This window comes from Elephas maximus, chromosome 4, assembly GCF_024166365.1.
Source record: "Elephas maximus indicus isolate mEleMax1 chromosome 4, mEleMax1 primary haplotype, whole genome shotgun sequence".
NCBI classification, from domain to species: Eukaryota; Metazoa; Chordata; class Mammalia; order Proboscidea; family Elephantidae; genus Elephas; species Elephas maximus.
In genome coordinates this window covers 87,299,156-87,326,818 of record NC_064822.1, presented here as the reverse complement: position 1 = coordinate 87,326,818, position 27,663 = coordinate 87,299,156, and the positions used below count along the sequence as shown (strand labels likewise).

The 27,663-nt window shown below is 37.2% G+C and overlaps 1 protein-coding gene and 1 non-coding gene across 15 annotated transcripts in view; one reads left to right on the top strand and one right to left on the bottom strand.

Moving 5' to 3' along the window:
* The window catches only part of CCDC91 (coiled-coil domain containing 91), a 457,065-nt gene that overhangs the window by 153,836 nt on the left and 275,566 nt on the right, over positions 1–27,663 (bottom strand). For all 14 annotated transcript variants that reach the window (XM_049882721.1, XM_049882732.1, XM_049882720.1 and 11 more), the window contains one exon: positions 17,900–18,007. In XM_049882721.1, coding sequence (XP_049738678.1) covers positions 17,900–18,007 — 108 coding nt within the window. The remainder of the gene's footprint in view (positions 1–17,899; positions 18,008–27,663) is intronic.
* On the top strand, positions 14,695–14,801 carry LOC126076628 (U6 spliceosomal RNA). The gene has a single exon (XR_007517555.1). It is a non-coding gene; the product is annotated as a U6 spliceosomal RNA (small nuclear RNA).

Genomic DNA, 27,663 nt, shown 5'->3' with positions numbered 1-27,663 from the left:
GACACATAGACCAGTGGAACAGAATTGAGAACCCAGAAATAAATCCATCCATCTATGGATGTCTTACAATGGTTCACACATAATCTTAACCATCACAGTGGACAAGTGATTTTAATCAAAGTCCATTCAATGGAGAAGAAATAGTCTCTTTAACAAATGGTGCTGGCAATATTGAATATCTACTTGCAGAAAAATGAAACAGGACCCACAGTTCATACCATACACAAAAATTAGCATAAAATGGATCAAAGACCCGTATGTAAAAGCTAAACTATAAAGTTCTTAGAAGAAAACATAGGGACAAAATTATGGGACTTAATTTCTTTAAGACTATATTCAAATACAACTTCAAGTACATGAACAGAAGACAAATTAGATACCTGGGACCTCACAAAAATTAAATACTTATGCTAATCAAAAGACTATCAAGAGAATAAAAACAGAGCCTACAGAGTGGAAAAAAATCTTCAGGAATGACATATCCAATAAGTGCCTAATCTTTAAAATGTATAGAAAACTTCAATAACTCAACAACAAAAAAGCAAACAACCCAATGAAAAAAATGGACAAATGACATGTGCAGACACCTCACCGAAGGGGACATTTTCAAGCGGCCAATAAGCAGATGAAAAGATGTTCGTGATCATGAGCCATTAGAGAGATGCAAATCAAAAGTACAATGAGATATTATCTCACTCCTGTTAAAATGGCACTGATTAAAAAACAAACAAAAAAAGTACACAACAAATGTTGGAGAGGATGTGGGGAAATGGGAGCCCTTATCCATTGCTGGTGGGATTGTAAAATGGTACAACCATTATGGAAAACAGTATGACACTTCCTAAAAATATAAAAACAGAACTACCTTACAATCTAGCAATCCCACTCCTAGGTATACACAACACAGACTTAATAGCAGTGACAAGAACAAACACATGCATACATGTGTTCACTGCAGCACTATTCACAGTATTGAAAAGATGGAAACAACCTAAGTACCCATCGATGGATGAATGGATAAACAAAATGTGATATATACATACAACTGAACATTACATAGTTATAAGGAATAATGATGAGTACTCAAAACATAATTTTGATGAATTTAGAGAACATTATGCTAAGTGAAATAAGTCAATCACAAAAGGACAAATATTTTATAATCTCACTTTTACAGAAAGGTAAGAATAAGTACATATACAGAGACTAAAATTCACTGGTGGTTACCAGTAATATGGGGGTGGGGAGAAAGGAATTCACTCTCTACATAGTTGACACTTGTTATTTTTGGTGATGGGAAATGCAACACCAACAACGGGTGAACTGTGCATAGCCTGACCAAGGTAAAAAATGTCACTCAGATATACACAAGAAAAAAGGATCTTTTGGTAACTTCTATGGCATACAGAATTTTGTAACAAAAACAACAGAACACATGCAGGTATCTGTATGTGTGTGTTAATGTATATATGAGTGTAGGCACATATATGAGAATATATATGCAGGCATATACAGGTAACTTTGTCCAGAAGCTCCGCTGAAACCTGTCTACCATGGGTGACCTTACTGGTATTTGAAATGCTGGTGGCATAGATTACAATATCACAGCACCATGTAAACACCACAGTACAAAAAACTGACAGACGAAGACAGAGCAGAAAGAAGAACCTGGCAGTCTGCTTCTGAAAAACTGGCCAGTAAAAACCTTATGAACAGCAGGGAAACACTGCCTAATATAGTGCTGGAAGAAGAGTTCCTCAAGTTGGAAGGGACTCAAAATACAACTGTGGAAGAGCTGCCTCCTCAAAGTAGAGTCAACCTTAATGAAGTGGATGGAGTAAAGCTTTTGGGACCTTCATTTGCTGATGTGGCACGACTCAAAATGAGAAGAAATAGCTGCAAACAACTAATAATAGTCAAAACATGGAATGTATGAAGTATAAATCTAGGAAAATTGGAAGTTGTCAAAAATGAAATGGAACACATAAACATCAATATCCTAGACATTAGTGAGCTGAAATGGACTGATATTGGCCATTCTGAATCAGATGACCATATGGTCTACTATGTCGGGAATGACAAGCTGAAGAGGAATGGTATCACATTCATTGTCAAAAAGAACATTTTAAAATCTAGCCTGAAGCACAACACTGTCAGTGATAGGATAACATGCATACACCTACAAAGAGGATCAGATAATATGACTATTATTGAAACTTATGCATTAACCGCTAATGCCAAAGATGACATATAGAAGATTTTTACCAATTTCTGCAGTCTGAAATTTACCAAGTACACCAAAGAGCTGCATTGATAATTACTAGTGACTGGAATGCAAAAGTTGGAAACAAAGAAGAAGGATCAGTAGTTAGAAAATATAGCCCTGGTGACAGAAACGAAAAGGGAGATCACATGACAGAATTTTGCAAGATGAATGACCTACTCGTTTCAAATATCTTTTTTCAACAACATAAACAGCGACTATACACATGGACCTTACCAGAAGGAATACAAAGGAATCGCATCAACTACAACTGTGGAAAGAGACTATGGAAAAGCTCAATATCATCAGTTAGAACAAGGCCAGGGGCCGACTGCAGAAAAGTCCATCAGTAGTACATATACAATTTCAAGTTGAAGCTGAAGAAAAGTAGAATAAGTCCATGAGAGCCAGTGTACGACCTTGAGTATATCCCACCTGAATTTAGAAACCATCTCAAGAATAGATTTGCTGCATTGAACCTAACGACTGAAAATCAAATAATTTGTGGGATAACATCAAAGACATCACACATGAAGAAAGCAAAAGGTCATTAAAGTACAGGAAAGAAAGGAAAGACCAAAATGGGTGCCAGAAAAGACTCTGAAACTTGCTCTTGAGCATGGAGCAGCTAAAGTGAATGATTTCATGAAAAAGCTAAACAGAAGATTTCAAAGGGTGGCTTGAAAAGGTAATTTAAAGTATTATAATGAAAATGTGCAAAGACCTGGAGTTAGAAAACCAAAAGGGGAGAACATATTTGGCATTTCTCAAGCTGAAAACACTTGCCTTGAATTGCAATATTGAAGGATTCTATGGGCAAAACACTGGATGACCTAGAAAGCATCAATAGAAGACGGAAAGACTATACATATTCACTGTACCAAAAAGAACTGGTTGATGTTCAACCATTTCAGGAGGTAGCACATGATCGAAGTCCAAGTTGCAATGAAGGCACGGAAGATAAACAAGGCTACAGGAACTGATGGAATAACAAATGAGATGTGTCAACAAAAGGATACAGCACTGGAGGCGCTCACTCATCTATGCCAAGAAATTTAGAAGACAGCTACCTGGCCAACTGACTGAAAGAGATCCATATTTATGCCCATTCCAAAGAAAAGTAATCCAAAAGAATGCAGAAACTAACAATATCATTAATATCGCATGCAAGTAGAATTTTGCTTAAGACAATTGAAAAGTGGTTGCAGCAATACTTCAACACGGAACTGCCAGAAATTCAAGCCAGATTCAGGAGGGGACTTGGAATGAGGGATATCATTACTGACGTCAGAAGGAGCTTGGCTGAAAGCACAGAATACCAAAAAGATGTTTACCTGTGTTTTATTGACTATGCAAAGGCATTTGACTGTCTGGATCATAACAAATTATGCATAGTTTCGAAGAATGGGAATTCCAGAACACTTAATCGTGCTCATGAGGAACCTGTACATAGACCAAAGAGACTGTCATTCAAACAGGAAAGAGGATACTGCATGGTTTAAAATCAGGAAAGGTGTGCCTCACCAGGGTTGTAGCCTTTCACCATACTTATTAAATCTGTATACTGAGCAAATAATCTGAGAGATTAGCCTATATGAAGAAAAACATGGCATGAGGATTGCAGGAAGACTCATTAACAATCTGCGATATGCAGGAGACACAACTTTGCTTGTGGAAAGCAAAGAGGACTTGAAGCTCTTACTGACAAAGATCAAAGACTACAGCCCTCATTATGGATTATACCACCATATAAAGAAAACAAAAATCATCACGACTGGACTAATAAGCAACACCATGATAAATGGAGAAAAGACTGAAGTTGTCAAGGATTTCATTTTACTTGGATCCACAATCAATGCCTAGGGAAGCAGCAGTCAAGAAATTAAATTATGTATTGCACTGGGCAAATCTGCTGCAGAAGACCTCTTTAAAGTGTTAAAAAGCAAAGATGTCACTTTGAGGACTAGGGTAGGCCTGACCCAAGGCATGATACTTTCAATCTCTCCATATGCATGTGAAAGCTGGACAATGAATAAGGAAGAAGTGATGCCTTTGAATCATGGTGTTGGCAAAGAACATTGAATATACCACAGACTACCAGAAAAATGAACAAATCTGTCTCAGAAGAGGTACAGCCAGAATACTTCTTGGAAGCAAGGATGGTAAGACTTCATCTCACACACTTCGGACATGTCATGAGGTGGGACCAGTCCCTGGAAAAGAAAATCATGCTTGGTAAAGTAGAGTGTCAGCAAACAAGAGGAAGATTCTCAATGAGATGGACTGACACAATGGCTACAATGATGGGCTGAAGCATAGAGACAACTGTGAGGATGGCACAGGACCAGGTGATATTTCATTCTGCCTTACACAGGGTCTCTGAGTCAGAACTGACTTGATGGCAACTAACAGCAATGTATATCGATGTATGTATATGCATATGCATGTATGTGTGTCCATGCATATATATTTATATATATAGTAATGCCCATAGTGGGCACAGTTACAGATACTACTTAGACATAACCAAACACTTCGCAGGATTAGTTTTCTGAGTTTGAAGACTTAGGATCATACTCTTGTGGGACAATTCAATTAGCATAATATAGTTCATTAAGTTTATATCCTACATTCTAGTCTAGTGAGTAGTCTTAGGGGTCTTCAAAGCTTGCAAACAACTATCTTAGATACAGCTACTGGTCTCTACCTGTATGGAACAAAAGAGAAGGAAATCTGACACTCAGAGAAACAACTAGTCTACAGTACTGTCTACATAAACCACGGCCTCATCCACCCTGAGACCAGAAGTAGATGGTGCATAGCTACCACTACTGATTATTCTGATCAGGGCCACAATAGATGGATCCTGATAGAATGGGAGAAAAATGTGCAACAGAATGTCAAATTATTAGAAAATCCAGAACTACTGGTCTGGTTAAGACTGGAGGACTCACTGAGACTACTGCCATGAAATATTCTTTAAACCTTAAACCGAAACTGCCCCGAGGTCACGTTTTAGCTATATAACAGGTTGACTCACAAAATAACTAATATCACCCAAGAGTGCTGTGCTCTATAAAAAATCATCTATACGAGACTAAAAGGTCAACAATTACTTTAAAAAAAAAAAAAAAAAAGATAAACAGGTAAGGGGGCAAGGAAACTGGATTACTGGAAACAGTACTCCAGGATGGAAATAATGAGAATGTTCACACATTGTGAAAAATGTAACCAATGACACTAAACAATTTGTATAGAAACTGTTCACTGGGAACCTAATCTGCTGTATAAATTTTCCCTGAAAACACAACAAATTATTATTAAAAAAGAAACAACGGGGAACAAAAAATGTGTAAATGCAGGGATTAATACCAATAAACATTAGGTGTAAATAACAAACTAGAACTAAATACTAAGTAATTACAGGGATAGGGAGGTAAGAATCAGACTTAAAACAAGGTCCTTTAGGAAAGGAAGAGGGATGACAAAGGAATGAGACAGTGAAGATTTGGCTTTATTTGCAACTTTTTTAAAAAAAAAAATCTAAGATCTGAAGCAAATACATCATAATGATATCATTTACTAAATCTTGATACATTATGAATACTTTTATTGTTTATTCTTTATTCTTTTTGCATTTGCTCTATGTAATTATAAAAAAAAATTGCGATTAAAATGTGATGTTCCAAAATCAATGGGATATGAATTCTACTAATTTTATAAGAAAACTGTTTTTGAAAAAATAGAACTGCTAAATACTAATAGAAATTACAGCCAGATTAAAAATCTAAACTCTTTTACAAAAGGGAAACCTTAAAGAAATCTCTAATATATGTGTGAATTTTTCTTGTATTTCAGAAAAATGGACTGCCAAATGCAAAAAATAATCACATAGGAAGTACTTTGCCACATAATAATAGCTACAAGTTATTGAGCATTACTATATATCAGGACTTGAGCCTCATTTGTCCCATAGCACTTATGGTATATATTACAATTATTCCTAATTTAGAGGTTTTTTTTTTTTAAGTCATAAAGAAATTACAATATATAATTACTCACCTCAAACTAGTAATAGAGACTAAAAGACTAATTTGAGGTGGCTTCTTAGCTCACAAAGGTATCAAAAATTTCCATGTACTTTCCTCTAACCTATACCTTTAACTGATTGCAGGCTAAAGACACCTGAACCAAGTTCGGTTATGGGATTCTTTCCTTTAAATTTTTGTAATTGGAGTAGTAAGGCATTAAGAATGAGGGCTGTTGTTGCACAAAGCAGTATAAAGAAAACTGTTGTTGCTAGATGCCACTGAATATACTCTGACTCATAGCGACCTTACATATAACAGAATGAAGCATTGCCCAGTCCTGCAACATTGTTGGTGTTTGAGTTCATTGTTGCAACAACTGTGTCAGTCTATCTCATGGGCCCTCTACTTGACCAAACATGATGTCTTTCTTCAGTGATTGGTCCCACCTGATGACAGGTCCAAAGTAAGCAAGACGAAGTCTCGCCATCCTCACTTCTAAAGAGCATTCTAGCTATACTTACTCCAAGACAGATGAGTTCATTCTTCTGGAAGTCCATGATATATTCAATATTCTTCATCAACACCACAATTCAAATTTGTCAATTCTTCTTTGGTCTTCTTTTTTTTTAATTATTCAGCTTTCACATGTATATGAGGTGACTGAAAATACCATGGCTTAGGTCAGCTGCATCTTAGTCATCAAAGTAACATCATTGCTTTTTAACACTTCAAAGATGCCTTTTGCACTACATTTGCCCAGGATAATACCTCATTTGATTTCTTGACTGCTGCTTCCATGGGCACTGATTGTTAATCACTGATTCAGTTATGAGAAATTTTGTTTTATATTTAGATGTAATCCATACAGAAGGCTGTAGTCTTTTACCTTCAAATCATCTTCATTTTTGACAAGCAAGGTTGTGTCACCTGCATATCTCAGGTAGTTAAGTTTTCCTTCAATCCTGATGCTACATTGTTCTTCATACAGTCCAGCTTCCCAGATCATCTGTTAAGCGTATAAACTGAGTAAGTGAAGGAATACAACTCAGCTGCACACGTTTTCCAATTCAACCACACAATATTCCCTTGTTGTGTTCTAAGCACTGCATCTTATCCCTCTAGTTTCCATGTGAACATGATAAAATGTTCTGGAATTCCCATTCTCTGCAATTTTATCCGTAAGATGTTATGATCCATATAGTCAAATGGCCTTTGTGTAGTCAGCCTGAACTTCTGGCCAGTTCCCTGGTGATGTACAGCTGGAGCCATTCTGAATCATTTTCAACAAAATTTGTTGCTGTTAGGCGTCATCGTGTTGGTTCAGATTCATAGTGACCATATGTGCAACAGAACACTGTCCAGTCCTGCCCTTTCTTCACAACTGTTGTTACACCCATTGTTGCTACCACTGTGTCAACCCATCTCGTTGAGGGACATCCTCTCTTTTGCTGACCCTCTACCAAGCATGATGTCCTTTTCCAGGGATTGATTCCTCCTCATAACATGTCCAAAGTATGTAAGATGCAGTTTCGCCATCCTCACTTCTAAGGAGAATTCTGGTTGTACTTCTTCCACGACAGATTTGTTCCTTCTTTTGGCAGTCCATGGTATATTCAGTATTATTCGCCAAACCTCAATTTAAAGGTATTAATTCTATTTCGGTCTTCCTTATTCATTGTCCAGCTTTCTCATGCATATGAGATGACTAAAAACACCGTGGCTTGGGTCAGTTACATCTTAGACTTCAAGGTGATATCTTTGCTTTTCAACACCTTAAAGAGGTCCTTTGCAGCAGATTTACCCAATGCAATCCGTCTTTTGATTTCCTGACTGCTGCTTCCACGGGTGTTGATTGTGGACCTAAGTAAAATGAAATCCTTGACAACTTCAAACTTTTCTCCATTTATCATGATGTTACTTATTGGTCTGGTTGTGAGGATTTCTGTTTTATGTTGAGGTGTAATCCATACTAAAGTCTGTGGTCTTTGATTTTCATCAGTAAGTGCTTCAAGTCCTCTTCACTTTTAACAAGCAAGGTTGTGTCATCTGCGTAACACAGGTTGTTAATGAGTCTTTCTCCAATCCTAATGCCCTGTTCTTCTTCATATACTCCAGTTTTTGTATTATTTGCTCGGCATACAGACTGAATAAGTACGGTGAAAGGATACAATGCAGACACACACCTTTCCTGGCTACATATTGTTTGATAATCTGTGCATTCTGTTTGATCACCTTTCTTTGGAATGAACACAAATATGGATCTCTTCCAGTCAGCTGGCCAGGTACCCAGCTGTCTTCCAAATTTCCTGACACAGACAATTAAATACTTCCAGCATTCCATCCATTTGTTGAAGCATCTCAACTAGTATTCCATCAATTCTTGGAGCCTTGTTTTTCTCTGTTGCCTTCAGCATGGCGTGTACCAGCAATACTAGAGCAATATTTCTCAAACTTCTCTGAGAAGTATCACATGGTCTGCCTATTAAAAATACACACACTGAGGATAAGGCAATTGAAACCAATATAGTTGAAGAAAAATCAGATAAACGAATTAAAAAAAAATGAAGAAACCCTAAGAATCATGTGGGACTCTATCAAGAAAAATAACTTGTGTGTGATTGCAGTTCCAGAACAGGGAGGGATAACAGAAAATACAGAGAGAATAGTTGAAGATCTGTTGGCAGAAAACTTCCCTGACATCATGAAAGATGAAAGGATATCTATCCAAGATGCTCACTGAACCCCATATAAGATTGTTCCAAAAAGAAAATCACCAAGACATATTATCATCAAACTTGCCAAACCAAAGATAAAGAGAAAAATTTAAAAGCAGCCAGGGATAAAAGAAAGGTCTCCTACAAAGGAGAATCAATAAGAACAAGTTCAGACTACTCAGCAGAAACCATGCAGTCAAGAAGGCAATGGGATGACATATAGAGAGCAATGAAGGACAAAAACTGCCAGCAAAGGATCATATATCCAGGAAAACTCTCTCTCAAATATGAAGGTGAAATTGAAGCATTTACAGATAACCACAAGCGTAGAAAATTGGAAAAAACCAAACCAAAGCTACAAGAAATACTAAAGGAAATTGGTCAGAAAATCAATTATATCAGATACTAACACAACACAAGGTCACAGAACAGAACATCCTGATATCAACTCAAATAGGGAAATCATAAAAACAAATTAAGATTAATTTTAAAAAGACAAAAATGCTCAAAACAGGGAATCGCTGAAGTCATTATGTAAAAGATCACAATAATCAAAAAGAGGGACTGAATACAGGAGGCATAGAACTGACATATGGAGAGGAAAACAAGGCGATATAGGACAGTACAAGTTAGGTTTTTACTTAGAAAAATAGGGGTAAATATTAAGGTAACCACAAAGAGGTCTAACAATTCCATAACTCAAAAGAAAAACATAACGACTCAGCAAACACAAATTCGACTACTATGAAAATGAGGAACACACAATTTACAAAGAAAAACGTCTCAGCACAAAAAAGTAGGTGGAAAAATGAAATGGTCGACAACACACACAAAAAGGCATCAAAATCACAGCACTAAACACATACTTATCTATAATTACGCTGAATGTAAATGGACTAAATGAACCAATAAAGAGACAGAGAGTCTCAGACTGGATAAAGAAACACGATCCGTCTGTATGCTGCCTACAAGAGTCACACCTTAGACTTAGAGACAAAAACAAACTAAAACTCAAAGGATGGAAAAAAAAATATCAAGCAAACAACAATCAAAAAAGAGCAGGAGTAGCAATATTAAATTTCTGACAAAACAGACATTAAAGTTAAATCCACCACAAAGGATAAAGAAGGACACTATATAATGATAAAAGGGACTATTGACCAGGAAGATATAACCATATTAAATACTTATGCACCCAATGACAGGGCTGCAAGGTACATAAAACAAACTTTAACAGAACTGAAAAGTGAGATAGACACCTCCACAATTATAGTAAGAGACTTCAACACACAACTTTCAGAGAAGGAAAGGACTTCCAGTAAGAAGCTCAATAGATACACGGAAGACCTAATTGTTACAATCAACCAACTAGACCTCACAGACTTTACATAACACTCCACCCAAAAGCTGCAAAGTATACTTTTTTTTTCTAGTGCACATGCAACATTCTCTAGAACAGATCACATATTAGGTCATAAAACAAACCTTTACAGAATCCAAAACATCAAAATATTACAAAGCATATTCTCCAACCACAAGGCCATAAAAGTGGAAATCACTAACAGGAAAAGAAATCAAATACCTGGAAACTGAACAATACCCTGCTTAAAAATGACTGGGTTATATAAGACATTAAGGAGGGAACAAAGAAATTCATAGAATGCAACAAGAATGAAAACACTTCCTATCAAAACCTCTGCGACACAGCAACAGCAGTGCTCAGAGGTCAATTCATATCGATAAATGCACACATACATAAAGAAGAAAGAGCCAAAATCAGAGAACTGTCCCTACAACTTGAACAAATACCGACCAACAAAAGAATCCATCAGGCACCAGAAGAAAACAAATACTAAAAATTAGAGCTGAACTAAATGAATTAGAGAACAGAAAAACAATTGAAGGAATTGACAAAGCCAAAAGCTGGTTCTTTGAAAAAATTAACAAAATTGATCAACCACTGGCCAGACTGACTAAAGAAATACAGGAAAGGAAACAAATAACCCGAATAAGAAATGAGATGGGCCATATTACGACAGACCCAACTAAAATCAAAAGAATCATATCAGATTATTATGAAAAATTGTACTCTAACAAATTTGAAAACCTAGAAGAAATGGATGAATTCCTAGAAAAACATTACCTACCTAAATTAACACAATCAGAAGTAGAACAACTATATAGACCCATAACAAAAAAAAGAGATTGAAAAGGTAATCAAAAAACTCCCAACAAAAAAAGCCCTGGCCCAGACGGCTTCACTAAAGAGTTCTACCAAACTTTCAGAGAAGAGTTAACACCACTACTACTAAAGGTATTTCAAAGCATAGAAAATGATGGAATACTACCTAACTCATTCGATGAACCCACCATATCCCTGATACCAAAACCAGGCAAAGACACCAAAAAAAAAAGAAAATTACAGACCTGTATCCCTCATGAGCATAGATGCAAAAATCCTCAACAAAATTCTAGCCAATAGAATTCAACAACATATCAAAAAAATAATCCACCACAACCAAGTGGGATTTATACCAGGTATGCAACGTTGGTTTAATATTAGAAAAACCATTAATGTAATCCACCATATAAATAAAAAAAAAAAACAAAAGACAAAAACCACATGATCCTATAAATTGATGCAGAAAGGCATTTGACAAAGTCCAACACCCATTCATGATAAAACCTCTCAGCAAAATAGGAATTGAAGGAAAATTCCTCAACATAATAAAGGGCATCTATACAAAGCCAACAGCCAACATCACTCTAAATGGAGAGAGCCTGAAAACATTTCCCTTGAGAACAGGAAGCAGACAAGGATGCCCTTTATCACCGCTCGTATTCAACATTGTGCTAGAGGTCCTAGCCAGAGCAATTAGGCTAGACAAAGAAATAAATGGCATTCGGCTTGGCAAGGAAGAAGTAAAATTATCTCTATTTGCAGATGACATGATCTTATACACAGAAAACCCTAAGGAATTCTCCAGAAAACTACCGAAACTAATAGAAGAGTTCGGCAGAGTCTCAGATTATAAGATAAACATACAAAACGCACTTGGATTCCTCTACATCAACAAAAAGAACATCAAAGAGGAAATCACCAAATGAACAGCATTCACAGTAGCCCTCAATAAGATAAAATACTTAGGAATAAATCTTACCAAAGATGTAAAAGACCTATACAAAGAAAACTATGAAGAACTACTGCAAGAAACTAAAAAGGACCTACTTAAGTGGAAAAACATGCCTTGCTCATGGATAGGAAGACTTAACATAGTAAAAATGTCTGTTCTACCAAAAGCCATCTATACATACAATGCACTTCTGATCCAAATTCCAATGACATTTTTTAATGTGATGGAGAAACAAATCACCAACTTCATATGGAAGAGAAAGAAGCCTCAGATAAGTAAAGCATTACTGAAAAGGAAGAAGAAAGTAGGAGGCCTCACTCAACCTGATTTTAGAACTTATTATACAGCCACAGTAGTCAAAACAGCCTGGTACTGGTACAACAACAGGCACATAGACCAATGGAACAGAATTGAGAACCCAGACATAAATCCATCCACATATGAGCAGCTGATATTTGACAAAGGCCCAGTGTCAGTTAATTGGGGAAAAGATAGTCTTTTTAACAAATGGTGCTGGCATAACTGGATATCCATTTGCAAAAAAATGAAACAGGACCCATACCTCACACCATGCACAAAAACTAACTCCAAGTGGATCAAAGACCTAAACATGAAGACCAAAACGATAAAGATCATGGAAGAAAAAATAGGGACAACCCTAGGAGCCCTAATACAAGGCATAAACAGAATACAAAACATTAACAAAAATGACGAAGAGAAACCCGATAACTGGGAGCTCCTAAAAATCAAACACCTACGCTCATCTAAAGACTTCACCAAAAGAGTAAAAAGACCACCTACAGACTGGGAAAGAATTTTCAGCTATGACATCTCCGACCAGCATCTGATCTCTAAAATCTATATGATTCTGTTAAAACTCAACCACAAAAAGAAAAACAACCCAATTAAAAATTGGGCAAAGGATATGAACACGCACTTCACTGAAGAAGATATTCAGGCAGCTAACAGATACATGAGAAAATGCTCTCGATCATTAGCCATTAGAGAAATGCAAATTAAAACTACGATGAGATTCCATCTCACTCCAACAAGGCTGGCATTAACCCAAAAAACACAAAATAATAAGTGTTGGAGAGGCTGTGGAGATATTGGAACTCTTATACACTGCTGGTGGGAATGTAAAATGGTACAACCACTTTGGAAATCTATCTGGTGTTTCCTTAAAAAGTTAGAAATAGAAATACCATACAACCCAGAAATCCCACTCCTTGGAATATACCCTAGAGAAATAAGAGCCTTCACAGGAACAGATCTATGCACACCCATGTTTACTGCAGCTCTGTTTACAATAGCAAAAAGCTGGAAGCAACGAAGGTGTCCATCAACGGATGAACAGTTAAATAAATTGTGGTATATCCACAGAACGGAATACTATGCATCGATAAAGAACAGTGACGAATCTGTGAAACATTTCATAACATGGAGGAATCTGGAAGGCATTATGCTGAGTGAAATTAGTCAGATGCAAAAGGACAAATATTGTATAAGACCACTATCATAAGATCTTGAGAAATAGTATAAACTGAGAAGAACACATTCTTTTGTGGTTAGTAGACGGGGAAGGGAGGGAGGGTGGGAGAGGGTTATTTACTGATGAGTTAGTAGATAAGAACTACTTTAGGTGAAGGGAAGGACAATACTCAATACAGGGAAGGTCAGCTCAACTGCACTGGACCAAAAGAAAAGAAGTTTCCAGGATAAAGTGAATGCTTCGAAGGTCAGCGGAGCAAGGGCGGGGGTTTGGGGATTATGGCTTAAGGGGACTTCTAAGTCAATTGGAAAAATAAATTCTATCATGAAAACATTCTGCATCCTACTTTGAAGTGTGGCATCTGCGGTCTTAATTGCTAACAAGCGGCTATCTAAGATGCATCAATTGGTCTCAACCCACCTGGATCAAAGGAGAATGAAGAACACCAAGGTCACAGGATAACTATGAGCCCAACAGACAGAAAGGGACACATGAACTAGAGACTTACATCATCCTGAGACCAGAAGAACTAGTTGGTGCCCGGTCACAACCGATGACTGCCCTGAGAGGGAGCACAACAGAGAACCCCCGAGGGAGCGGGAGAACAGTGGGATGCAGACCCCAAGTTCTTATAAAAAGACCAGACTTAATGGTCTGACTGAGACTAGAAGAATCCCAGCGGTCATGGTCCCCAAACCTTCTGTTGGCCCAGGACAGGAACCATTCCCGAAGACAACTCATCAGACATGGAAGGGACTGGATGGACAATGGGTTGGAGACAGATGCTGATGAAGAGTGAGCTACTTGTATCAGGTGGACACTTGATACTGTGTGGGCATCTCCTTTCTGGAGGGGAGATGGGAGGGTAGAGAGGGTTAGAAACTGGCAAAACCGTCATGAAAGGAGAGACTGGAAGGAGGAAGTGGGCTGACTCACTGGGGGAGAGTAAATGGGAGTATGTAGTAATGTGCATATAAGCTTATTTGTGACAGACTGACTTGATTTGTAAACGTTCACTTAAAGCACAATAAAAATTATTTAACAAAAAATACACACACTTGTGCTTGCTTCAGCAGCACATATACTAAAATTGGAATGATACAAAGAAGATTAGCATGGCCCCTGCGCAAAGACAACACGCAAACTCGTGAAGCATTCCATGTTTTTAATAGAAGAAGCCTGCCATGGCAGGGACTAAAGGCTGCAACAAAGAAACAAAAATGTGAAAAGATGTCCACTCCTTTCGAAGTTTTATGTAAAGGGTTTCCTGCAGAATTTGCCATGTACTTAAACTATTGTCATGGGCTGAGCTTTGAGGAAGCCCCAGATTACATGTATCTAAGGCAGCTATTCTGCATTCTTTTCAGGACCCTGAACCACCGATATGACTACACATTTGACTGGACAATGTTAAAGTAGAAAGCAGCACAGCAGGCAGCCTCTTCCAGTGGGTAGGGTCAGCAGGCCCAAACCCCCACAGGCAAGCAAACTGACAAAACCAAGAGTAACATGAAAGGTTTCTAAGCATGAATTGAAGAACAAAAGACACAGAGCAGATGATCAGAGCAGCATTTGTTTCGCCTCAAATCTAAAAATTTTAGCTCATATGTACACTAGCCAGTGGTTGTGGATAACCGTTTACTTGGTATAAAGAACTTAATATCAGTATAAACTGGCTATGGGTAGCGCTGGTGATTCTGTGTTCTGAGTTGTAGCCACTGTAATTGTGAATGTTAACTGAGATGGTGAAACATGGTGCCCAGTTTTCTATTGTATTTTTTCATGTGGAAAAGTTAACTAAATGGTTGACACACAAATTGGTGTAGAAATTGTGCATATGCCAATTTTTTTTGTTAAAACCTTTTATTTTGAACTATACTGCTTTGAGATGTCATTTCAGAAGAACAGCATGAACAGTCTTCAGCCACAGTTGTGATGGTTGTAAATACTCACAATTGTGCATTCTTAGGGTTTTTCCATCCCCGGGGTTTGCAAGTTGTTCACTTAAAACATTTTCAAAATGATTGGCTTTTTGTTTGCAAGCCAGCTGATATGGTAGCAACCAAAGATTCCAGTGTTCGAGCATATGAAAGATTCTGCCTGCTTACCTGTACTAGAATAACACCATCTAAAGTGAAGACTTAAGAAGAACTTAGTGACTACTAGATTATCTTTAGGACTCTGCATTAGCTCTATAATGCTCTTGGTATTAAACAAAAAAGCATATTTGTCACAGAAAATTAGTTATCATCATACAACTGAACATATATGTATGTTGCTTAGATAAATGTAATCGCTGTAAACATCTATACGATCTGGGATTTTATTTTTATTTTGAAATGGGAGTTTTGTTTACAAGTTCATTAAGAACTAAAAAGTGAAAAAAAAAAAAATACAGACACTTGTGCCCCAATTAAATCATAAAGAATCAAAATTACCAAGGGAGAAGCTTGAAAGTATGCACAGCTAACCACCTCCAGTATTAACCATCATCAACAAAATTTAGAAAACCTTACATAAATAATGGTTCCTAATATTGTGAAAACAAAAGAAATCAACTGAGATTCTTGCTAAAAATACAATAGATTAAAGCACTTAAAAAAAAAAAAAAGGTAAAACTATTTTTGTAGATTAAAAGGAGCTTCATATTGCCAGTTTCATATGGTTTAACCTCACGTATCCCTTTGTCTCCCTGGAACTACAGTATCAGACTCTGCCAGAAAGGCAGCATGGTTCACAAGTACTCCAAAGGAGTTTAATGATGGACCAAATTTGGGGAACAATTACCATAAACAGAAAATAAAGAGCTTATGGTCTTAAAACTCTAGAAGTTAGACCAATTCCTGTCCTCGTAGAGCAGAGGCTGGCAAACTCTGGTCCCCAATCCAAATTCAACCTGTAGCCTGATTTTGTAAATAAATTTTTATTGAACATCACAATGCCCATTAATTTACATTGTTTCTGGTCACTTTCTCACTACAACGGTAAGAGTTAAAAGTTAAGTAGCTGCAATAGAGACCATGGGGTCTGCAGAGCCTAAAATATTTACTATAAATATTTAAAATATTTACTACTTTTCAGGAAAAAATTGCTGACTTTTCTCTTAGAGCAACCGCTAAAACAACACAATGAGGAACCTTAGGTGATAAGCCAAGAAAGGAGATAAAATGAAATCATTAAGACACTCAATCCAAAATAAGGCACAAAAGGGAGGAGCGGAACACATGGAACAAGTAGCAAATAGCTAGATGGTACATTTAAACCAAACATACTGGCAATCATACTAAATGTAAAAGCCTTAAACAATATATTTAAAAAGCTGAGATTGTTGGATTAGATGAAAAAGTAAGCCACAACTATGTGCATTCTATACTCCATTGCCATTCAGTTCATTCCAACTCATGGTAACCCCATATGTTACAGAGTAGAACTGTTCTGTAAGGTTTTCTTGGCTGTGAACTTTTATGGAAGCAAATGGCCAGGCCTTTCTTTTGTGGTGTTTCTGGGTAGTTTTGAACCACCAACCTTTAGATTAGTTGTTGAGTGAAAAATGTCTGTGCCACTCAAGGTCCTAATACTATTTCTAATTTTGTTTTCCTAATTCTTAGTAGATTTCCCTTCCATAATATGAAACAGTTCCTTTAAATAAAGTTGATTTAATTTTCACCTCCCAAGTTTTATTTTATTCTCTAAAGTGTTACTGGAAACTTCTTGCATACGTTATGAATAGTACACTATGAATGCTCTTAAAGTGACTGTATAATGTAAACCAACTAATCATTTAAGCCTTCTAAGACATTAAATCAAGAAAATAAAAAATAAAAAAATTCAATAGAAAAATCGTACCAAATAGAAATCAATGCCTATACGGGAAAAAAGAAACATAAGTACTTCAAAATTTTTGTGTGTTATTTATAAATCTTACATCATTTGAAAAAAAAAAAAATTTTTTTTTTCAAGTGCCATAATACTTTCATAGCTATCTCTCCACATTTGTTATTTGGTAAATATTATTATAATCCAGTATCTAACATAAGAATTATCATTAATTTTGGGGAGACTCACATATTTTAGGCCTGTAGTCCTATTTCAAGTCTATCATAAAATTCCCAAACTTTAACTTTGTGTTTGCATAAGCATATTTTTCTCCAAAATACACCAAGGAGGGTAAATGGCACAAAACTGAATAAATAGTTACAGAGTTCTCAGGCGAGGGGGGGTTAGAAGAAAAGTATAAATCTAAGATAGATGTGTACTTTTATTACCTGAGCATTTAGCAGCTCCTCACACTTGTGTGCTTGTTTCTCAATTGCAGCAATGTACTGTTTTTCAATGGCTTCTACTTGTTGCTTAACTGAAGACTGTAGTAGTGCCTGAAAACAAACAAACAAAAAAGTCATTTGGAGCTCAGACAAAACTTGGAGTCGGAGTCTACTGTTGGCATGAGAATTTTTTTGACATTTGTGCATATCTGAAATTTGATACTCTTCTGCATCTACAAAATATGCGTGTGTGAGTACTGAAGCACATTCAGATATAACACCACTTTAAGCTTTCATTTTTGTTTTCCTATTGCCAATATTAGTTTTTTGGCTCCGGCATTCCTTCCACACACCTTCTTCTTAAAAACAGCAAGTCACAGAAGATGATAAAGAGAGTGAGTAGTTCTGTTAAATATAAACTCAGTGTAGCGAAGACCACACAGGATGAGAAGCATATGAAAGCTGCTTTAAAAAAAAAAAAAAAAAAGGCAGAAGGAAAAAAAAACCAGACATATTTCACTGGCTGACAAAACTCCACATCCTCTCGGCACACTGAAATATCCCATGGGCCAAGCATGATCTTCAAGACCACAAGTCAAGTAAAAGCAGATGGAAACTCTGAGCAATTTCAAACATAAAAGAACTACCCCCCAGGAAGTTCACACCCATAAAGTGAAAAGGTATAAGTCAGCATGTAGAAGTAAGAATCCCAAGGCAGTATTCCTAAAAAGTCATAAAACTTGGGATACTGGACAAACTTAACTGGATAGTGCGAATGCTGGATCCTCAATCGGTTAAAAGACATTCGCACTATTCTAAGGGAAGTCAAATCAGCATTTGAAGATGTCCCACCCACTCACTTTCTTATTGGAGGTGCTTAAAATATTATCTTTTTTGCTTTCTATTTTTTAAAGCATTATATGTTATGCTTAAATGTTCTTAATATCTTACATGCTATTTATAAATCCTAAATCATTCTAAAATATGTACTCGACCATATATATAAAATCTCTTTAGCAAATACTCTATTTTTAAAGGTCTATCTGGATAATAAACTACTCATAATCAAAATAGTAAGTTGAAACAGACACAAGCCTTATAGAAAACAGACCTTTGGCACATTCACCAAGAAAAAGAAAATAAGCCAAATCTCTTAAATAATCTCCGTTTTGAAAATAGATTTACTTGGTTGCAAATAACACGCATTAAGATGCTAATAAATATTCATTTTTCTTTTTTTTAACTGTAACAAAAATATTTTTAAAACCCCTGGAATGGTCTCTCCAGTTTTGAGATAATTAACTTTCTTTTGCAAATGTTAGATGGTCTGATGATGCTACTTACTACTCCTGTAATTCAGTAGTTGTCACTCTAAAACTGCAGAAAGAATTACCAGTAAATTAGCAATAGAATATAAAGCTCTGGGATTTAATAAAAATACTTTGTTGTTGCTGTTAAGTGCCATTAAGCCTATTCCAATCCATAGTGACTCTATGTACAAAAGAACAAAACACTGTCCACTCCTGCACCATCCTCACAATTGATGCTATGTTTGAGCCCTTTGTTGCAGCCACTGTGTCAATCCATCTCTTTGAGGGTCTTCCTCTTTTTTGCTGACCTTCTACTTTACCAAGCATGATGTCCTTCCTCAGGGACTGATCCCTCCTGATAACATACTTGAAGTACATGAGATGAAATCTCGCCATTCTCACTTCTAAGAAGCATTCTGGCTGTACTTCTTCCAAGACAGATGGGTGTGTTATTCTGGTGTTAGCCCTTGATTTACAGGATGCATGTTTTCCAAAGATTCCATAATAATTAATTCATACTAATCATATAGAATTATATAAAAACATTTATAAACCAAAATGTAATCTCCTTACAATATGAATAGATAATTTAAATACTAAATTTACCACTGGTTCTTTATAATATACTATTTGTTGGGCTTCAGAAAATTTGAAGAACAGTATAGTTATAGGCAACTCTCTTAGAATAATCAGTATATGGTAACTACAGAGACACAGCATCTTTTGTAGGTAGAAAAACACCATTCTCTTTTGGGACTTGTGATAAGACAGAATTATTGTTGCTTAATGGAAAGGACTGTTTTCACTTTCCTATTTGCCATATAAACACACCAACACTTGGTTCCAAATAATCCTACGTATGCACATTGCACATGCAGACAGGCTTAAACTTCTAGGCAGCCGTTAGACTGCTAGAAATGAGACACACCCACTGGGATCAAACACTCTATGGTGCTAAGTCCACCTGTGCTCAAGCCGGACCCATGAGACACATGCAATATTGACAAAGTAAAAACCACTATTATTATTTATAAAGCAAACAGTAAATAATAACAGATTCCCAAAGCGAAAATTCTTACCCGTCCTGAAATTACCCATGTCCTTTCCTATGTTGCTGGGCAGGCATGCCATGGTTCAAGTCTGATGCTGTGTTCATGTCTTCACTGCCTTTGGCTACCACCATGCTGCCCAAAGCTCCTGCTCTGCTACTGGGACTTACTGGCCTCTGCTGCCAGCTGCTGCTACACTACCTGGGCCTGCGGGGCTCTCTTGCCACCACACTGGCCAGGCCCCTGTTGCCCAGGAGGAGAGACATGCAACCCCTGCACAGGGCACACTTAGACTTCTCTTGCTCTACACAGGTGTTACAACTCTTTTAGTTCCACTGGCAGAGCTCCTGCCAAGAGGCATCTGGCTCTGCCCTGCCATAAGAAGACCCCTAAACAGGATCCTCCAAGGCAACCTGTGCACAGGGCACACTAAGGTCTCTACCCTGCATGGGCAAGTGTTACAGCTCTTTCAGCTCTGGTGGCAAGCCTCCGGCGCAAAGGTTCTGCTGGCAAGCCATCTGCGCAAAGGTGCTCAGCTCTCGCTCTATGGGCCAGCAAGCCCACCACCCCTGTTTTCTGCCATCTCGTGCCATCATCAGTGTTTGTTCTTTCTTCTAAGTCTAGGTGATTTTCACTGCAGGGACACCAGGCCCTTAGTTCAAAGGACATGCTCCACTCCAGACTCTTCTTCTTGATGGTAGTGAGGCCCCCTCCAACATATGTACTATTAATCCTTATACAAGCCTACTTCTTGTCAACCTCAGGGCATGGTCCTCCCACTAGGACCACAAACTGACCAATCCTCTCAGTAGACCACAGGTACTTAATTTGCATAGTAAACTGACCAACCTCCTTAGTAGACCATGAACCATTCAATTTGCATACTTCCAACCAATCATTTTGTGGGATTTAAAAGAACATGGCTAGAAAGGCCATAGGAAAGCAACTCATTGCACCACATCCTACAATTAAATACCAAATTTTGATTTGTAGCTGTTGTTAACTGTTAGGTGCCACTGAATCAGTTCTGACTCACAACAACCCTATGTACAACAAAAGGAAACACTGCCCTGTCCTGAGCCATCCTCATGATCACTGCTATGCTTGAGCCTACTGTTGCTGCCACTCTGTCAATCCATCTCATTGAGGGTCTTCCTCTTTTACTCTGACCCTCTACTTTACCTATTATAAAATCATTTCCAGGGACTGATCCCTTCTGATAGCATGTCCAAAGTATGTGAGATGTAGTCTGGCCATCCTTGCTTCTAAGGACATTCTGGTTGTACTTCTTCCAAGACAGATTTGTTTGTTCTTTTGGCAGTCCGTGGTATATTCAATATTCTTTGCCAACATCACAATTTAAGGGCATCAATTCTTCTTCGGTCTCTCTCCAGCTTTCACCTGCATATGAGGCAATTGAAAACACCAGGCCATGGGTCAGGTGCACCTTAGACTTCAAGGTGACATCTTTGCTTGTCAATACTTTAAAGAGGTCTTTTGCAGCAAATGTGCCTAATGTGATGCATGCTTTAATTTCTTGACTGCTGCCTCCATGGTTGTTGGCTGCAGATCCAAATAAAATGAAACCCTCGACTTCAATCTTTTCTCCATTTATCATGATGTTGCTTACTGGTCCAGTTGTGAGGATTTCTGTTTTCTTTATGTTGTGGTGTAATCCAGACTGAAGGCTGTGGTCTTGATCTTCATGAGCAAGTGCTTCAAGTCCTTTTCACTTTCAGCAAGCAAAGTTGTGTCATCTGCATAACGCAGATTATTAATGAGTCTTCCTCCAATCCTGATGCCCCTTTCTTCTTCATATAGTCCACCTTCTTGGATTACTTGCTCAGCATACAGATTGGATAAGTATGGTGAAAGGATACAACCCTGACGCACACCTTCCTGACTTTAAACCATGCAGCAGTCCCTTGTTCTGTCCTAACAACTGCCTCTTGATCTATGTAAAGGTTCCTCATGAGCACAATTAAGTGTTCTAGAATTCCCATTCTTTTCCAGGTCTTCCATAATTTGTCACGATCTACACAGGTGAATGCCTTTGGACACTCAATAAAATACAGGTAAACCTCTTTCTGGTATTCTCTGCTTTCAGCCAGGATCCACCTGACATCAGCAATGATATCCCTCATTTCATGTCATGTTCTGAACCCAGCTTGAATTTCTGGCAGTTCCCTGTTGATAAACTGCTGCAGCCACTTTTGAAACATCTTCAGCAAAATTTTACTTGTGTATGATATTAATGACATTGTTCAATAATTTCCACATTCTGTTGGATCACCTTTCTTGAGAATAGGCATAAATATGGATCTCTTCCAGTTGGTTGGCTAGGTAGCTGTCTTTCAAATTTCTTGGCAAAGATAAGTGAGCGCTTCCAGCCCTGCATGCATTTGCTGAAACACCTCAACTGGTATTCCTTTAATTCCTGGAGCCTTGCTTTCTTCCAATGCTTTCATTGCAGTCTAGGCTTCTTCCTTCAGTACCATCAGTTGCTGATCATATGCTACCCCCTGAAATGGCTCAACGTGGACCAACTCTTTTTGGTACAGTGACTCTGTGTATTCCTTCCATCTTCTTTTGATGCTTCCTGTATCATTTAATACTTTCCCCATAGATTCCTTCAACATTGCAACTCGAGGCTTGAATTTTTTCTTCAGTTCTTTCAGGCTGAGAAATGTCGATCATGTTCATTCCTTATGATTTTCTATCTCCAGGCCTTTGCACATGTCATTCTAATATTTTATCTTCTGGAGCCGCCCTTTGAAATCTCCTGTTCAGCTCTTTTACTTCATCATTTCTTTCTTTTGCTTTAGCTACTCAATGTTCAACAGTAAGTTTCAGAGTCTCTTCTTATATCCATTTTGATCTTTTCTTTCTTTCCTGTCTTTTTAACGACCCCTTGCTTTCTTCATGTATGATGTCCTTGATGTCATTCCACACCTTGCTTTGTCTTTGGTCGTTAGTGTTCAGTGTATCCAATCTATTCTTGAGATGGTCTCTAAATTCAGGTGAGATATACTCAAGGTCGTACTTTGGCTCTCATGAACTTGTTCTACTTTCCTTCAGTTTCAATTTGAATTTGTATATCAGCAATTGATGGTCTGTTCTGCAGTCAGTCCCTGGCCTTGTCCTGACTGATGATATTGAGCTTTCCCACCATCTCTTTCCACAGATATAGTAGATTTGATTCCTGTGTATTCCATCTGATAAAGTGCACATGTATAGTCACCATTTATGTTGGTGAAAAAAAGTATTTGCAATGAAGAAGTCGTTAGTCTTGCAAAATTCTATCATGTGATCTCTGGTGTCATTTTTATCACCAAGGCCGTATTTTCTGACTACTGATCTTTCTTCTTTGTTTCCAACATTTAGCATTCCAATCACCAGTAACTACCAATGCATCGTGATTACATGTCCGATCAATTTCAGACCTCAGAATTTGGTAAAAATCTTCAGTTTCTTCATCTCTGCCCTTAGTGTTTGGTGTGTAAATCTAAATAACAGTTGTATTAACTGGTCTTCCTTGTAGGTGTATGGATGTTATCCTGTCACTGACAGCGTTGTACTTCAGGACAGATCTTGAAATGTTCTTTTTGATGATGAAGCCAGTGCCATTCCTCTTCAATTTTTCACTCCTGGCACAGTAGACCATGACTGTCTTATTCAAAATGGCCAATACCAGTCCATTTCAGCTCACTAATGCCTAGGGTATCAATGTTTATGCATCCCATTTCATTTTTGATGATTTCCAATTTTCCTAGGTTCACACTTTGTATATTCCAGGTTCCGATTATTAATGGATGTTTGCAGCTGTTTCTTCTCATTTTGAATTGTGCCACATCAGCAAATGAAGGTTCCAAAAGCTTGACTCCATTCACATCATCAAGGTCTACTCTACTTTGAGGAGGTGGCTTTTCCCCAGTAATATTTTGAGTGCCTTCCAACCTGAGGGGCTCAACTCCTGACACTGTATCAGACAATGTTCTGCTGCTATTCATAAGGTTTTCACTGGTTAATTCTTTTCAGAAGTAGACTGTCAGGTCTTTCTTTCGAGTCTGTCATAGTCTGGAAGCTCAGCTAATACCTGTCCACCATGGGTGACCCTGCTGGTATTTGAATACCAGTGGCATAGCTTCCAGTATCACAGCAACACACAAGCCCCCACGGCATGACAGATGCGTGGGAGTGATTTTTAGTAGATTGTATCCCTCCAACTGATTTTTAGATTATTGAAGGAACAGGTAAATAAATTAAATACAATAATATTGTCTCACCATAATTAAGAAACAATTTTAATAGCTGTTTTTTTTTTTTTTTCTCTAGCAATTAACTTGTATACCATATACTCATTTTCTTCCAAACTTCAGGGAGGCAAGTGCTCATAAGATGTAAGAGTCAAGTGAGAGGCAAAGCTGTGGCTTTGAGCTCTTTTTTTCTCTATGCAAAAGCAACTGACCTTTTATATAGTTAGAACCTCTCATCTTAGCCCCAATTCAGCTATTTAAATCCACACATCTAAGATTAATTACAAAAGGAACATCAAACTAGGTCCTGGGAACATAAAGACTAAAAACATAAAAGTCTGTCTTCATTAAATTCAGCTTATTGATGAAAGATAAGCATGTTCTACATAATCACATACCATAGAATTATGCCAGGTATTCATCAGAGAAAGAAAAGATATCCCCAGTCCACTTGTAGGGCTCACTAGCATATACAGAAAGCATTAAATAGGTAAGAACAGCTGGAGCATAAAACCGGAGTTAAGAGTGACAGTGAATGGTGAGGCCCAAAGGCAGAAAAGCAGGCAGGTGCCAGACATTGAAGACCTTGTATGCTACAACTAGGAGTTTAGAAATTTAGCCTAAACTACGCAACAGTAGAATTATTAGTGTCACATCTAAGTAACTGAGGTAACTTTCAAAAACTGTCCTCATAACTAGAATATTAACCATCATGGACATATTTAAACAAATGTATGCACTGATGCTAGTCATTTGCTTTTATGGCTCTCTCTACTACTGTATAGCTGAATATTTACTTTCCAATGTAATAATACCATAATAATTGCCTTTAAATTTCTCATATATTGTTAAAGTATAAAGATGAATATTGACCTGACATCTCCCTGCTGTTTTTATTTTTTCAGTAATTTTCTCTATATGTACCAAGATAAAAGGAAGTCTTTCTTTGGGCTGATACAATACTATGTAAAGATATAAGAAAGAACTACTTCCTTTATAAACTATTTAAACTGTTTCTAACATACATAAAGCATTTGGATGTTATGTGTAGATAGAAAAAATAAGATGTATCCCAATATATTCTATCATGAAAAGAATACCACCAAGGGCAGGGGATGCTTTGCTGACTTTCAATAAATATAGTTCTTAATTCTATCAGAGATTTGCTGCATCATCCTAGGGAATTTAACCCACTCAGCTTGATGAAAACTATCATACTTGTTTAAGAGTGATTTTAAAGGTATGAACCAGACTGCAGGTTCCTGTAGTACAGGAGCTTTATCTTCCTCATCCTTACATATCATGCACAGCTTCTTACAAAGTGTCTTGTACATAGTAAGCACACGCAGTTGGTATTTGTTGAGTGTTAATCCTTGTAAGAAGGTTGATATTTAAAAAATCAAGGTTATCAAAATACCAGTATTTACTGGAAGGTTCACTAGGTTTAAAATTATAACTACCAACTTCAGTTACTAAACATGTCCCTGAGTATATTTAATCGCTATCAGGGACCTCAATGTTTTAAGCTTTATTATTTTAGACTGGAAATGTTCATTATTTCTGCAGGATATTTTGTGAATAGCATAAAATGTAGTGTGTGAAGCATTATAAAACCCTTGGAAGGAAAAATATGTTACATATTCTACAATTATTACATGCACAGAAAACAAAGACATTAAGTCAAAAACTGCCATAGCCCAGCCAACACACATAAGCAGTTGATGTGCCAAATTTCTAAAATATAACCAAATACATGCTAGAATTTAAATGACACAGGGTAGTGGACTACTGCAACTCAGGCTACAGCCCACTGTCCAAAGAAATTCAGTTTTTCGTTTCCCTAGAAACAGCCATACTGTAACAGATCTGATTCTATATTCACCAAATTAAATGACTTGTCCATATTTGCAGAGCAAACGTGTCTAAAGAACCAGATAACTTCCAAAACATTAATATCATGCTGGTATTGAGTATACGACCTTAAAAGAATACATTGTGACTAACTATAGGAACAGTAGATTTTTTAAAAATCACAGAACATTTTATCTATTGATCTTTAGGTCACATTTTACAAATACAGAAAAATACAAGGATATAGAGCAAGCTAGAGGCAAAACATAATAATTCAGTAGTACCCCCACTAGAATTTCAGCCCTTTGGAAATTGGAGTCTTTCTTTGTGCAATTCACTGATGTACCTTTACCCAATGTACCTAGAACACTGCATGGCACGTAGAAGAAATTCAACAAATACTTGTTGACTAAACTGAATAAATGAACATGATATCGAAATGTCCAAGTCTGATTATTTGCCAAGTCTGATTACCCACAGAGAAACTACTAAAACTTTTCAGTTGATTACTGTCTGTAATTATACTCTTAGTTTACTTACTGACTACAGTAGTACAGATAAAACAATTGCTATATCATATGAAATCACACGCAATTTCACCTTTCTTAAAAAAAATCAAAGTTTACATTTATTTCAGAACTTTTCAAATTTTCAACTAAAAATAAAATGAGTAAAACTAAAAGAAATGGATAGCTTGATTTATTTTTCATGTATGTTTGATATTTTATAAACTAAATATACATAATGTTAATACTACATATACATACACAGATATATACATACACACACACATATACACACACACACACACCCATATATACCAAAAAAACCAAATCCATCACCTTGGAGTAGAATTCTGACTTATAGCAACCCTACTATTTTTAGTAGAGCTGCCCCACAGGGTTTCCAGGGCTGTAAATCTTTACAGACACTGACTGCCACATCTTACTCCCACAGAGCAGTGGGTTTCAACCACTGACTTTTCAGTTAGTACCCAAGTGCTTAACCACTGAGCCAACAGGCTTTCTTTATATACATATACATACACACACATATATATACACTATGAGTCAGAATCGACTTGATGGCAGCAGGTTTGGGTTTTTTTGGTTATATGCGTGTGTGCGTGCGTGTAAAGGCCTATGATCAATGAGGAGCTCTGGTGGTATAGTGGTTAAGTCCTTGGCTGCTAACCAAAAGGTCAGTAAAATCGAATCCACCAGCCACTCCTTAAAAACCCTATGGGGCAGTTCTACTGTGTCCTATAGGGTCACTATGAGTTGCAATCGACTTGACGGCAA